Source organism: Coturnix japonica, chromosome 17, assembly GCF_001577835.2.
Source record: "Coturnix japonica isolate 7356 chromosome 17, Coturnix japonica 2.1, whole genome shotgun sequence".
NCBI lineage: Eukaryota > Metazoa > Chordata > Aves > Galliformes > Phasianidae > Coturnix > Coturnix japonica.
Genome location: NC_029532.1, coordinates 2289773 through 2304890, shown reverse-complemented (window position 1 = coordinate 2304890; position 15118 = coordinate 2289773). Strand labels below are relative to the sequence as shown.

The 15118-nt window shown below is 48.2% G+C and overlaps 1 protein-coding gene across 2 annotated transcripts in view; it reads left to right on the top strand.

Moving 5' to 3' along the window:
- The window catches only part of ASTN2 (astrotactin 2), a 237984-nt gene that overhangs the window by 78838 nt on the left and 144028 nt on the right, over positions 1 to 15118 (top strand). For both annotated transcript variants that reach the window (XM_015878749.2, XM_015878748.2), the window contains exons 7-10: positions 5085 to 5252; positions 12390 to 12474; positions 12632 to 12706; positions 12804 to 12941. In XM_015878749.2, the coding sequence (XP_015734235.1) occupies positions 5085 to 5252; positions 12390 to 12474; positions 12632 to 12706; positions 12804 to 12941 (466 nt within the window). The remainder of the gene's footprint in view (positions 1 to 5084; positions 5253 to 12389; positions 12475 to 12631; positions 12707 to 12803; positions 12942 to 15118) is intronic.

Sequence of the window (15118 nt, the reverse complement as noted above, 5' to 3'; positions counted from 1 at the left end):
CGTCCAGTATCTTGAGTGTCGCTGAAGAACAGCCTCTGGCTGGAGTGTGGGAGTGGGGAGATAGGGAGCAAGGAGGAGAAGCTGTGTTTAGATATCTGATCTGTGTCAGCTGTTGCTTGCCCAGATGCCTGCTAAGGACACAAACGTGCTGGTACTGGATGGTTATGATGTCTTGATAACACCATAGAGAGGGAAGGTTGTTTCCTTAGCTGTTGGAGTTGTAAGCTCCAGCCTGAGTCTCGCAGAAGTGAAGTTGCAGCACATTTGCACATGGGCGTTTGGGTTCCTTTTGGGTTTGAGAAAAGGCATCTGAGTGATCACTTGCTGTATGAAAGGAAATACAGGCGTTCTTTGACAGAAGTTCAGCTCTGGTGAAATCTGGACTGATTTCCAAGAAAACTCAAAGAAAGAATCTGTCAGAATTATCAAGCAAGTAACAATTTAACAATAAAAATGTAACGCCGCTCTTCCCACAGGAAAGATGCTTCTGTGCTGTAATTGCATACAGGTTTATAGCGCTAATTTGCTTCTGCCGTACCAAGTTGAGCACTGTGCCAATTGATGGCATTTATAATGCGTGGCCATGGGCTGGGCAGCCCACGGTGTGTATGGAGCTCAAAAATACCTCCTGGAGCCGAGCCCTGCCTGGTGGGAGCTGCTTTCAGTTTGGCTGAGAGATAAATAAATAGACAAGAAAGTCGTACGTAGAGGCTTTTGTGGTTTTAAAGGCTTACTAAACTTTCTGTTTAGGCGTTAGATAAACAGAAGGGAATGTCTAGGGTGGATTTGAACACACAGCGATACTATCCTTAGTTTCTATTGGGGAGGAAGGACTATAGATGTGACTTGGAAGAACTGAAATTAGTCCAAAATTCTCAGGCTTTGTGCTGAGCAAAGAGCTGGAAAGCTGGGCTCTGTGTCAGTCTGTGGGTGCAGTCCTGCCCCAAGCCCTGTACTGCTCCTTGGCTCACTGTATGCGTGTATTGGGAACTGCATGTTTGCTTGACTCTTTGTTCAATATCCTGAAAGCAAATTAAGAAGCAGAGTTCTTTATCCCGTAGTGCAAGGATGGGAGAGTGAGAGCTGATCAACAGGAAGAGCTGATAGGGGAGGAGTTGTCTCTTTGGGAAATATTCTTTCAAGTTTTACAAGAAAAAGAAAATCTCCAAAGAAATGAAATCATCCTTTGTGCCTATGGGGGATAATCCTTCCCGTGGTCTCCAAGAAAGTAATGGGAATCTGTAACAGGATTATAATTGTGAGATAGTGTAGGGATGGATGCATTATTAGCAACCTGTCGTACGACCTCCTGCAGGGTTCTAACACCAAATACTAATTTTAGATGACAAGGAGTTTTGTTGTCCAAGATACAACAAATGGACCAGAGAAGAAAGAAGGAGTAGAGGGAGGAAGAAACAGAAATTCTTCAAGAACATATATATATATATTTGATCTCTTCCCTCGAAAAAAACACACAGAGAGAAAGGAAAAACCAGCCTCTTTTGGCTGCCTTTTGGGCTCTTTGTTCTTTTCCCTTGTTATATATCTCTCTTCTGAGCTGTTTTATCCTGTTTTGTTCTGGCAAATGATTTTCGAAATGTCAAAACTTCAAGCTTCTTTTGTCACGGCTTAAGCAGTCCCAGTGAACTTTGAAGGAGACCTCAGCATGAGAGACATGAACTTTTGCTGCTGTCTTAGCCGGCCCGGCTTTGATCAGCATTGGAGAAGGAAAGGGGGAAAACACATGTGCAAAAACCCAAACAACGCAATCCCCTGAAGCACCAGCACTGTGTAGCACTGGGGTTCTCCTTAGGGCTGTGATGCCAATTTGCAGCAGTGCCTGGCTTCTGACTGTGCAGCTGCAGGGCTGCAACCTACAGCAGGGTTGCTGGGCAGTGGTCCTGCTGTTATCTGCTTGACACCTCACCCTGCTTGCTTTACCCCAGGCCCTCAGCATCTCTGTTTAAAAGAGGATTTTGCTCAGCTTTCAGGTGGGAATATCGTATAGAGCCTGTGGATTGTGCTGCCCTTGGAGTGCTTTGAGTTACAGGTGAACTCCATTCCCCAAAGGGTGTTTGCAGCTGGGAGCTGCAGCTTCCCCCACCATCAACACAGGCAATGTCTGATCGTCACCGCTGGCCCCATTTGTTTACCTCTGCTGAAGGACCACGCATTAGACAAGACAGATCTGGCGGGTCTTTCTGACAAGCGAACCATGTTGGAAATGACACTTGCTTAGAAGATGTTTGTTCTTGGTGGTTTCTAAAAGGAGCTGCTATTCAGCCTTGCCCCTTTGTAGCTATTCATGATGGTTTTGATAAGCGTGCGCCGGTGCCTTGTGAAAACTGTTTTATGTCTGAGGATTCTTTGAAAACAAAATTTGTGTAAAAAGGGCTTTGAAATCTTCGGAATTTGAGCTTTCAAAATGTTTGTAAAACTACTTTTCCTGTTCTTTTTTTTTGTTTTTGGGGGGAGGGTTGTTGTTCTTTTCTGAAGCAAAGTATGAAAGGATCGAGGTTGGGATTTTTGTTTGTGTTTTCAATGGGGAAAAGTGGCTGTGGATGCATTTAAAATGGTACCCAGCTGAGCTGGAATGTGAGAGGTTTCCTGGCTGGAAGCAGCCCCTTCCACACACACCCCCCCTTGGAAAGAAAGGAAAGTGCTTTCAGTTAACCAGAACTATCCATTTCCCTGCTTTTTAATTGCTTATTTATTTGTTTATTTTCTTTTTCTGAGGTGCAACAGTGTACACAGAATAGAACAGGAGAAGGCACAATTTCCTTCCCAAATCTGTCTTGTTTTTTCCTTTCTCCCAAACAAATTTACACCTGATCCATCAGTCCCACCCCCGAGGTCACCCTGCCATCACCTGCTGGATTCTCTCCACCAAGGTCCTGTGCCAGGACACTGCTGGCTCAAGTCAGCCTTGTCTTTAATGAAAACTAATTATACGACTATTTTATGTCTGATTTCCTTCTGTTGCTTTCACTCTGGCTCCGTTTTAAATAGGAGTGGGGTTCATTAAGGATTTAATCAGGAGCTGGTGGTTTTTGCTTTTGAGTCTTTGGGCGCAGAGGGACTTGTCTGTCACCAAACCTCCAAATGCACTTATGTGTTTCTCCAGCCACACTCATTACTAAGAAGCTATAAAAATAAGTAAGCAACCAGGACTGATGCTATAATAGATGTAAACACTCCCAATGGGTTCATGATGTATTTCCATTTGGTAAAAAAAAAAAACAAAACACAAAACCCAATGACCAGTAATAGTTATCATTGGTTTTTTAAAGCTGTCTTTAAATATTGATGGAAAAGAAGGATAATTAACAGAAAAAGTTAGGCAGCTCTAGGGTCCTTCTTTGTGCTTGGTGTTATAGTACAGTTGCCTTGTGGCTGATGGAGATGTCTCCTGCAGCCTGGTCATCCAGCCTCTGCCTCACTGGTCCCCAGTGCAATTGTGTGCTGTAGCTCTGTGTTATTTGCATGTACACTCATCAACATGGCTTCATCCCTCAGCTATGAATGTAGAGATTCATCTGTGTAATCTGTATAAGTGTGAAAGATTTGAATTCGTGTGAAATTAGGACCTGGATGTTTATAGTGTTGTGATCTCAGGATGCCTGGAAATGGGGTTGTTCACTCAAAAGCCTGAATTCAGGTTTTGCTTCTTTATCTTCCATGCGGATAACATGGCACAGCATGAGGCTGAGGCAAACTGCTTCCTGCTCAACCATCATCAGTTCTAATTCCAAAAGAATCATGTGGTCTGGCTACTGCTATGTATCTTTTGTTTTGCTATTTTCATCCCTTGGCTTTCATTGAGCTGAGAAGTTCTGCAGCACTCAGTATCGTACTTAGACATTATTTTTCCAAGTGATTTAAGCCTTCAAGTTTCAAGAAAATACACCCTGGATCTATAGAGTTCTTGAGTAATCACAAAGGAAGATTTGAATCTTCAGATAGTGCTTGCAAAGCTTGCCCCTATTTCCAGTCCTAGCACTTAAAAGAAGGGTGCCTGCCAGCTCCTGGGCTACCTGGCCCACTCCTCTTCTTTGAAGGTTACTTCTCCCCTGTTTTTAGAGGCTTTTACCTGAGTAACTTCTGCAAAGCACCTCTTAATGGCAGAGGCTTTTTGGCTCCCCTCTGATCTGTACAGCACTATTATGGAGGCAGTCTTATAATCAATGTAATTGAAGATCAGAGTTAATGAGGACCTCTGCGCCTGCAAAATCCCCCAAGCGATGCTGGGCCTCAGATGTTAGATAAGGAAATGATTGGGCTGAACTGAAAATCTATTTGGCTAATTAGATGATGCATATTCCCAGAAGCCAGTGGGGAAAAATACATTTCACAAAAATAAAGAAACGTAAGATTTTGTAAGAAAAGGGTTTTTTTTTTGGCAGGAATTTACTTCTGACTCTCAGGAGGGCAAGTGCAGTAAGTTGTTCTGATAGAAGTTGTGTTGGGTCAGTTCACTTGCCTTGAGCTGGGAGACATGGAGCAGAGACAACCCAATGGGCTGCTGCCCTCTCCCATCCTGGTCCTGGGATCTGGCTGATGGTAGACATCATCTGCATTAGCTGGGAAAGTGATGCTCCAATCCTATGGATCTGAGTAATTGCATTTTGTCCACATTCCTGCAGAGATGTAGGAAACAAATCCAGCATTTTGTGACAGAGTGTCCATTCACTAACCGTATTCATATGCTTGCATTAGGATTGAAAGAGTGCAAATAGTCTGAATAATCTAGCAGAGAGGAGAGCCTGTAGCTGCAGGCCTTTGAAGCTCTGCTGCCTCACGTATAGATTCCTCTGTACCTTATTTAGAATCATGGAATGGCTTGGGTTGGAAGGGACCTCAAGGATCATGAAGCACAAACCCCCTTGCCAAAGGCAGGGCCAGCAACCTCCACATGTAATACCAGCCCAGGCTGCCCAGGTCTCCATCCAATGTGGCCTTGAACACCTTCAGGGATGGAGGCTAAGATAACTCTGTTCCTTCTTGCTACATTCTCCCTTTTGGCATAAAATGCTTTTCATTTCCTTTCTATACTTGCCTAACATGCTTTTTTTTTCCACTCTCAGGCAGCAGCTTCGTTGTGAGTGAGGGGAGCTACCTGGACATCTCCGACTGGCTGAACCCAGCCAAGCTGTCCCTTTACTATCAGATCAATGCCACGTCTCCCTGGGTGAGAGATCTCTGTGGCCAGAGGACCACCGATGCCTGTGAACAGCTGTGTGACCAAGAAACAGGTAAGGGAGGCCTGGGGAGAGAGAAAACCTTGCAGAGGCTGGAGGTGTGTGGGAGGTTTATCATGATCAATGCAGCATGATCACTTCAGGCATCAGCAACTCAGACACCTCTGAGATAAGGGAAGATGAACTCAGTTCTACCCAGGGGAGGAAGAAGGAAAAGCTTCTGCCTCCAGCAGAAAACATGGAGAGGGTGTATGGAGGCAGCCCCAGTGCTCTACTTGCCAGTCCTGTGCTGCCCTTGGCACTGATGCAGGCCCCGTGTGGTGTTGGCTGTTCTCCCACAGCAGCCCAGCTGCTGCTCCCCGTGCATCCTCAGCTCTCTGTAGCAGCTTGTCCCTCTTGCTGGATGCTCCATGCCCGAGTAGGACATGTCAGATCTCATTTGCAGGGAAGGGAGTGATGCTCTATAGCTCAGCTCCAGCACAGTGCTGGATCCTAACCACATCAGCTGCTTTACAGCTCCCATCTCTGCTTCCCATCAGGCCAAAACCTGTCAGCATTGACTCTACCTGATAAAGGTTGAAATATGGTGTGTCCTGGATGTGCCTGTGAGAAGGAGAAGTGGTTCAAGGGGCTGTGGCCTGCTTGGAGCAGGAGAAACAAGGCAGAAAATCTGTGATGAACTCAGGCACCTCGTGTTCCCAATGCTGAGCACACTGGGCAGTGTCTGTGTGTCTGCCTGTGCCTTCAGCTCTATGATGGAGGTGAGGGCAGAACAGCCATGCACTTGAACCATCAGGCTCCTTACCTCAAATCTGTACACCCGCTTCTTTCACCTCCCTTCAACGTGGGAATTTGCATATGGATAAAGCAAAACCTTTCTCCTGTCTATGCCAGTTTTATGGCAGGGGTAGGACAGAACTGGCTGGTGGGGCTGTGGATTTGAAGTACGAGTTTTCAGACTTTACCAAGAGCTGAACAATTAACTACTTACTGACAGCGAATCCTTTGGAAGTACCTATGGGACTCCCACCCCAGGAGATAGCCCCCAGCATCGCTTCCAATCACTGCTGTTGATGAGCCTTCAGCTGGTGAGAAGTTTCCATGCCAGGCTGGGAGCAGATCGTAATTCCATGATGCACAGCATGTATTTTTAGATTTATATTTATTAATGTCATTCTATTTTTAAGGGTGATTTATTTTTATCACCACGAGAGAGAGAGAGGCCTGTGGTTTTACAAGGGGACATAAATCCTTTCTAGATTTCAACCTTTCCAGGTCAGGGATTTTATCGTTGCTGTGAGCATCTAGAGGAATGGGTGCGGGGGGTTTCCCTGCCCTCCATCTTCTCTGGATGGAAGAGGAGAGGTGCTGGGTCAGGTTTTGTCCGGTCTAGGACACGAGTGACCTGAAGGTTTCCCTTATGAGGAGCAGCAGGGCAACCCCTGAGGTGCTTCAGTGTGTTCACAGCCATTTTGCCTTCAGTCCCCCTTGGAGGCCACTCTTCTTCAATGAATGCCTTATCCCAGAGCTTTCGCCATTCAAGCTGTATGCAGACCACCTCTACCTCTGTGAGAGGACTCATCACAGGGACTGCTGGCACAGGTTTGGACAGAAGCCACCAGGTCACACGTGCTGTCTGGTGACGCTCAACCCCTTACTCCTCTCTGGGCTGAATACCTCTTTTGTGTTGGAGTTTTGTCCCATCTCTCCGTGCAATGCACTGATTCGTAACCAAAGCCACAAGTGCTGCTTCAGTATAAATAACAACCCACACTGAAAACCATGGCTCGGAAATGCTAGGAAATGCCAAAACACATCTTGCTTGCCTGACCTTAATTTGCTTTCCCTTGTGTCTTCGCAGTGTGACTCATTCTTTAATTAAATGATTGCTGCCCTTGACAAATTCCAAGCCCTCACTGCAAAGCACCAGCTCATCAGAGCTTTTCAGGGAGAGCACCAACATCTGCACAGGAACAGAATATCATCCGTGGCTTTGGGTGAGCTGGGTGCCTCTCCTGCATCTATCCTCAGCCTCACACAGTGTGGATAACGTGCTCCAGAGCTGTGCCTTGGTTGGGTTTTCCAATGGACATCGCATTCATGCCACGCTCTGAGATGCTTTTTTCCTACAATCAAGGAGTGCTGTTTTTTCATTCACCTCCCTTACAGGTGCTGGTAACATTTATGAGGGCATCCTTTTTTTTTTGGTGGCATATGCAAATCCTGATTTGTGAGCACAATTACCTGCTTTGTATGCACAAAACTGATTCACTTGCACATTCTGTGGGCATCGCTTAAGAGACCTGCTGGAGAATTAGTCCCTTAGGGCCAAACGCTGGAAAAAACAGCCTCTGATTCTATGCTGTCAGGCTTGCCGGAGCAGTGGCATAAATGAGATGGATCGCTACCTTGATTAGCAGGTGCAAGTGCGTTGATTTTTTTTCCCATCCATAAATCAGGCACTTACCCGTTAAAGCTGTCTTCTATGCATTCACAATTGATTGCACCCACCAAACAATAGGCGCACGCTTGTAAGAACCCAATTAGATGTGGTAGCAAAAGGTCTTTTTCTGGAAATTGGCAGGGGGAAAAGAGAAAAAAAAAAAGGTTTCCATCATCTTCCAAATGGGTGAGTTCATCATTGGGGCTGCAGATGGATCTGTTGCTCTGCTAGGACAGGGCACTTGTGGGTGGGAAGCAGATGGAAGTCGTTGTTAAACATAGCCTTTCTTTAAAGGCACTTGATAGAGGGGGGTTGGAGGTTGCAGAGCAGGACGTGTAAATGAGCAGATGACCAACCTTGGTGAGGGGCTACCCGTGTTTATGGAAACAGCCATTTTCGCCAATAGTTCAATTTAATATCATGTGGCTTTGGCGCGCATCGAGTAATATTTGTTTGTTCTCATGAACTTGTGCTATTTTCGCTGTTGGAAGATCCTAGTGTCTTTATTGACTTTGACTTTCATAAGATGAGGTTCTGTCTCTCTAAGGTATGTAGTTTAATAACTTGGTCAAAACTCACATAATATGCAATTGCTTTTCATGCGGCGGCGCAGCTTGCCTTGCGCACCAAGCAGGGCAGGAGGCAGTTAACTCCCAAGCTAACCGCTTCGGGCTGTGGTGTTAGACATAAACAGCAATCAAAATGCATGCCCGCGAGGGGGCTGAGTTAAGGTTATCTGTGCTGTCTTTGCACTCTCATTTTCTGCCATTAGAGTGTTTAATCCTGCAGCTGCTAATGTTCCTGTAATGGCATTTCTGAGCTTGTCTAGAGGCATTGGAGAGGGAAGGGAGGGAAGTGCTGTGGTTGGAGGTGCTCCTGGGCACATCTTGCCTGCTTGGCCCGTCCCACCAGCCCTGGTGGCTGACTTTGGTGATGTCAGCCCAGAAGGTGATGGCTGGGCTCTGCAGAACACCCTTGTGTGCTGCCTGCTCGGGACCTTGCATCAGCCACACACGTGCGCCCACGGGGAGCTTCCTCAGCCGTGCAGCTTAGGGGCTTAGCAAATGATAATGAGAATAATATCTGTGTTGAGCGTAAACCCAGACACAATCCTCGCAAGTTAGGTTTGCTCTCAAGTGCTTTGATGCATCTGGGCAAGAAGAATGACTTGCAGTGGGGGGAGGGTGTTTGTAGTGTTGATTCCAGATTTTCCCTCTGCATTTGTAGCAGAGCTGAGCCCTCTGCATCTCCTCTCAGCCACCTCGAGCTGCCCCTCGTGTCTGTACCAGCTTGATGCTGCCCATGTGCTGCAGTGGAGGATCTCTGGGGGTCTGCTGGTCATCCTGCCTCATGGTAGCTGTGTTCCTTTAGGGAGGAAGAAAATAATCAAAGAGAAAGAAAGTTTGTCCTGCTAGGAAAGAGTTTTCCTTTCTTGTTCCTCGAGAGCTGAACAGCTTTTAGTGAATTTCTCATCAGGATTAAGCAGAGTTTGGAAAATGCCACCGCCAAAGGCCAGGAGCTGCAGATAATGAGGGTGGAAGAGAAACTTAACAGAGCTGGGAGCTGCTGAAGAGTCATGGCCTCAGCTGGGCCAGTCCTGGCTGCAGCAGCCGCTTTCTGAGGACCCCTCACATGTCCATTGAATTTAGGAATTTAATGATCCATTAAGACCATTTTTATCTTTTCTGTGTTGAATTTTCTCAGATTCTCTGCCATCCCACAGGGTTGCAGCAACCCATTTAAAGAAGGGTTTTGTAGAAGTGCCTTTTTAGCTTCCCTCTCATCCGCACCTGTATCAATCAGATACCTGTGCCAACCCTTGTGCACGTGTGCACTGTGCCTGTCCCTGGCCAGCTTTTCCCCTCCATTGTGGCTGCCAGCCAAGGACAGGAGCAATGAATGCAGTGTTGGGGTGGTGGAAGGGACTGAAGGGTCAGGTTGTGCCCTGGAATGAGTCCTGCAGCCTCCTGCCTGTACCCAGGGTACAAGTTGTGCTGCTGGGAGAGGTGCCCAAGGGCCAGATCTTGTGCTGGGATCCCCAAGGCAGAGGCACAGTCTGTGATTCCATGAGTAGAAGTAATGCTGCCTGCAAAGAGCAGCTTCCCCAGGAGCACAGGGATTCTGGGAGCCTCTGCTATGTGCCAACTGGAGGATTAGAGGGATCCCACAGCATTATCACAGCAGATCGCCTCGCCCTAACGAGGATAACAGGATTACCAGCACGCTGGCTCAGGAACACTTGGCTGCATTGCACTCATGCAGCCTGGCTGTGCTGCTCTGTGGATAAGCAAGGAGATGGCTGGGGGGTGTTTTTGCTTCAGGAGGAATAGAAATGTGGCAGGCAGACGTGTGCTTGGTTTGCCCACCTCCTCCATGCTCTGGGTCCTGCTCCTCTTCCCAGTTGCAGCAGTAGTGCTGGATGGAGGCATGGCTCTGCGTGCCACTCGGGGCTGCTTTGATCTCTGTGCTTTCTCGGTTCTCTGCCAGCACTGTGGACATGAAAGCACAGCGGGAGGAGGCTGTGAGATGTGTCTGGGGGCTCTGCATGCATCCTGCAGCTTCTGCAGCCCTGGAGACTCTGTGCTTCCTGCCATCAGCCATGGCTGGACAGTCTGATCCATCCTGATTTGTGGGCTCTGAATTCGACAGAAGACAAATGGCCTCAGCATCAGTGTTTGCACCATGTGCACAGCACGGGTCGGTGTCTGCAGAAATGGGCTGCTTGTCACAGCACTTTGGAGATCCCGATTCATTTGTCCTCCCTCAGCAGAGGCACAGGGTTTTGTAGCCTTCAACAGAAGCGCTGTTGCTTGGGCTTTTGGTGGTGGCAGTTTTTAGCAGCGTGTTGATATCTGCTCTTAAGGAAGCACACTTGCTCAAAGGAGGAATGAGGGGCTCGGGACCCCCGCCTTGATCACACTGAGCTCAGGATGATTTGCCCCACAGGCCATGGCAGCAGCTGGTTCAGCATCACATGCAACAGGGCTGAGGACAGAGGAAACACCAGGATATTTTGGGGGGGCTGAAGGAAAAGGGTGCTGATGGACTCAGCCCTGCACAGCATCCCTGCTACGTGATGCTCCCGCTTCCCAACACAAACCTCCCCATAAACCTCCCAGTAGAGCCTCCAAGCGCTGGCTGTAGCTGTTGAAGCTCTAGGATTGAAGTCAATAAAATCAATATTTCTGCAGGTTGATAGAGTTCCTCCTTCCGACACCGAGCTGCCTGAACTGTAAACAAACTGGCGGACAAAATAAACACATCGTGCTGCGGGAAAGGGGTTAACGGCCCTGGCACCTGCAGCCATCAATAACCAAGGCAGGGATCGGGCTGTTGGATGCCAACCTCTGTGGGTATTGCTTTTTTTCCCCCCTTATTTGCTCTAATTTCTATGGCAGGCTCAGGAAGTGAGACAGTGCCCCAAGACTCCCATCTCTGCTTTGCAAGCACTCTGAGATGTCTCTCATTTGCAGATCATATATTTGTTATGTAATAAGCGCCGGGAATTAATGATCCACGGCACGGCTGGGGGAACTTGCGTACTAAGCACGCAGGGAAAGAAATAACTTCCCTTTTTTTTTTAACTCACTGATGGAGCCATTAGGACATGAAGTTCTTGTCATCAGACCGCCCTGGGCCAGGCAGGCTGCAGCATGGTGAGCCAGAGCAGGAGCTCACTCCATCTCCTTCCCAGCTCTTTCCCTTTGGAGAAGTAATGCTCCTGCCTCTCCCGTTATGAATCATGAGGTTAGCAGCTTTTGACAGATCATAAATCAGTGCTTGGAAGTCACTAGGACAAATCCCAGGACATTTAATCTTTAATATTAGACGCGTTTAAAGCAGTGAATATTTCATGAAGGTGCTGTTGCATTTTAGCACATCATTAGCTGTCTCTTTCTTTCTCCCCCCCCCCACTTCTCTTTCCCAACCTCCCCTTTTCCAGACATCTCTTAGAATCTCGTGGGCTGCACCCCCGTTTCGTTCCCTCCTGACAATAAAGCTCTTTACTGTAATCCCTGCAAGACACGCTGAGCTCTGCTGAGGACTGAGGTGCACACAGTCCCTGCCCACCTGCAGCACTGCTGCTGCTGGGGGCTCTCCTTCCCTGCCTCCCTTCTCCTTGTGATACCCCCAGCTCTGCCCCAGGGCTTAAAGCCCAGCAATGAGGAGCAACACAAAGCGAGGCAGAAGGAGTGGGAGAAGTAATCGACAGATGCTTGTAACAAAACTCCACGTGCTAATCCAATTCATCTTTTGATTTTGCTGTTTCTTGCTCCGGGTTATATATTCATACTGAAAGCAGGATCGATCTGGGCCAAGCTCAGGTCTGTGCTCCTGCTGTCAGCAGGGTGTAACGGGGGTGGGAGCCCCTTGGCATGGCAGAGGCTGGAGGCCAGGAGGGGAAGGAGGTTGATTCTTTTGTGCTGAGTGGGCCAGAGGGTTGCAGAGTGGGCTGCACCTATGGGGTGGGGGTTTGCTGTCCTGGAGAGAAGCTGGTGTCATGCTGAGCTTCCTTGGAGGCCATCAGGCAGGGCTTGGCTGGGTCTTGGGAGCTGCAGGGATGCACATGGGTTGGGGTCTTGCTTCGTTGCATCATATCTCCAGCTCCAGGAACACATCATGTAACCTTGTCAGAAGAGTCAACCTTTTCCTAACTTTTTACCAGCTGACGCAGCTCTACACTGTTCTCATCGGAGCAGCCAGTGTGGTGCTTTCTGTGTCTTTCACGTGTCCCTGGTCTCTTGCAGGGGAGTGCAGCTGTCATGAAGGCTACGCACCGGACCCCATGCATCGTCACCTGTGTGTGCGCACTGACTGGGGACACAGTGAAGGGTGAGTGGGAGCTGAGCCTCTGTGCACAGCAAGCTGGCTTCATGCTGGGCTCAGCTCCTTTCCTTGTGACCTTCATCGTTATCACCAGAGACCTGGTGGTGCTGCTGTCCTTGCTGGGGGATGTGACGCAGCTTCTCTCTCCCTCTTGGTCTCCCAGGCCATGGCCCTACACCACACTTGAGAGAGGATACGACTTGGTCACGGGAGAGCAGGCACCGGAGAAGATACTCAGGTGGGTTGGGTAGCATTCAGCTTGTCTGTTTGAGTTGGAGGTCTACCATTCACTGTGGATTCTGTATTCCTGTATGACATGTTTGTCCCTATTCCAGGTCCACGTATAGTCTGGGACAAGGCCTGTGGCTCCCTGTCAGTAAGAGCTTCGTGGTGCCTCCTGTGGAGCTCTCCATCAATCCTCTTGCCAGCTGCAAGACAGATGTTCTGGTGACAGAAGATCCGGCAGATGTCAGGTAGGAAACAGGTTTCTCATTTCACTCGTGCTTGAGTGGCTAGACTGGTCTTGGAATTGCTACTAAGGATTCAGTAATTTATATAACAAGTTTGATCAGTTTTCTTCCAATAAGAGATCTAATCTGATGTTATTCTCCAGCTGATTTTTGGTTGTTATGGGTCTAGGTCGGACATGTCATGTAACTGGAGCCTGTCAGTCCTATCAGGTGAATTGGTCAGACCCGTGACAAGGCTGATTCCAAGTGGCTTAAATCTAATGTTTGCTTGCATAGCTCAAGTCAGTGCATTTATAGGTACGGAGGATGTCAGCATCTTTCTGAGATGCTGATGTGTATCACATCTACTCAACCACTGATTTTCTATTTTGGGCCTCATGAAAGGCCAAGGTCAGAGCCTGGTGAAAGGTCGTGATGCTCGTCCAATTACTATGCAATTAGAGGGGTTATTTTTCTCCCTTGATTCAGCAGATGCCCAGATTGTTCTCTGGCTCTCCCATCCTCACTAGCTTGTGCTTTAGCCAGACTTCCTCTGACATCTCATTCAGCGGGGCTGAGGGTTGGCAAAGTTTGGGGCTTGGAAAGAGAGTCCAGGCAAAACAATGGTCTTCTGTGCCTCAGCTGGAAGGTGGTGGTTTTATTGCCCACCTCCGCTTGGTTTGCAGAGGTTCAGCTGTTTGATTTGTAAGCTATTGGTGTGTATTTCCTCTCCTTGCTTAAATCAAGATGAAGTGTGTGATCGCAGGGTGCCAGGGATTCCCTAGGAACCCTCCCTTGCCTTCCTGCTCGCTGCCTTCTCCTGCTAAATGAAGACAATTTCTTGATGTATTAATTCTTGTCTGTGCTATGGATCATATTCCTGTGGGTCCTTATCTCCCCCAACCCACATCCTTGTGTTTTTCAAGAGCAATGGGATATTGGATTTCCACTTTCCTGTCCCATCACTTTGGCAGGGCTCCTCGTGGAGGAGTGCTGGGGCAGTTTCTGGCACAGAGGCTGTCGTCTGCTCTCCTCCGAAATGAAACCCCAAATGAGAATTCCTGATATAAACCTGATAGAAATATACCAGGGGTGACCCAGGTAGAATAAAAGAGGTGAGTTCGTGGCGCTTGTATCCTACATGCGGGAGATGCTAAATTATTAAAACTTTAATAAACGTAATGATAAATATTTGATGCTGAATTATGGAGGTTTTCACAGATACAGTGAAAACCCCAAACTGAGATGTTATTATTCTTGCATTAGAACCTAAATGCTTCTCAAAGGAGGATCAGGCTGGCAGCTTAGGTTCCTGAGCATCCTGTGAAGGATGGGATGGAGGTGGTGCTGCACAGGGGCTGCTGGAGGTGCTGGTGCAGAGCAGCTGTGCTTGGGATGCTTGGTGTGCAGCCCATGAGGAAGTATATGGTGGTGTTTGGCTGTGGTGCTTTAGCTGTGACCCCTCATGTCCCCATGTCAGCATCAGCCTTGTGCTGTATTACAGCAGCTGGAGCACAGCTCAGCTCCTACAGTGTCCTGTGTGCTGTCCTGTAACGCCGTGATGGTAATTCAGTCCAGTATTTCTTCTGTACCTTTAGTAACAAGCGTACTGCATTCTTGCAGACCTTTCATTAGTCTGGCACCTTTTCACTCTGAGGTCACTTCTTGTGAAGAGTTTAATGGAGGAAAATTGCAGAAAGCCTGGCTTGGAGGAAACAAGTGATGAAGTCTTTACAATTTGGAGGGTTAAAGGTTTGAACACGGCCTCGTGGTTTTATGAAGACACCGGGGACTGCAGAAAGGCCGGGTGGGGCTGTGCCATCAGCAGATCTCTGGAGCAGTGCTGGCTCCCTGTGGCTCACAGGGATGGTGATCTATATGTGCTTCACTGCTGAGGCTTCTTCCAGCCTTCTGCCATGGCTGCAGCCCACCCTGCAGGTAGGGGTGGCAGGTGGGATGCTGCCTGTTCTCTGTGTGCACCAGGCAAGGAAAAAGGACTCTTTTTGGTCCTGCTGGAAGTATCACTTGTCCTGTGGGATGGAACATTGCTGTGCTTGTTCAGCATGGGCTGCTCATCCCACGGGCATATCTCTATGTACATCAATGAGAAGGACATGCAGCTCCTGCTCCCACCCCAGCACTGAGTTACAGCAGCCTTTGGTGGCCTTCCAGGTGTGTGGGGTTACACTGGTGCTGGAGGT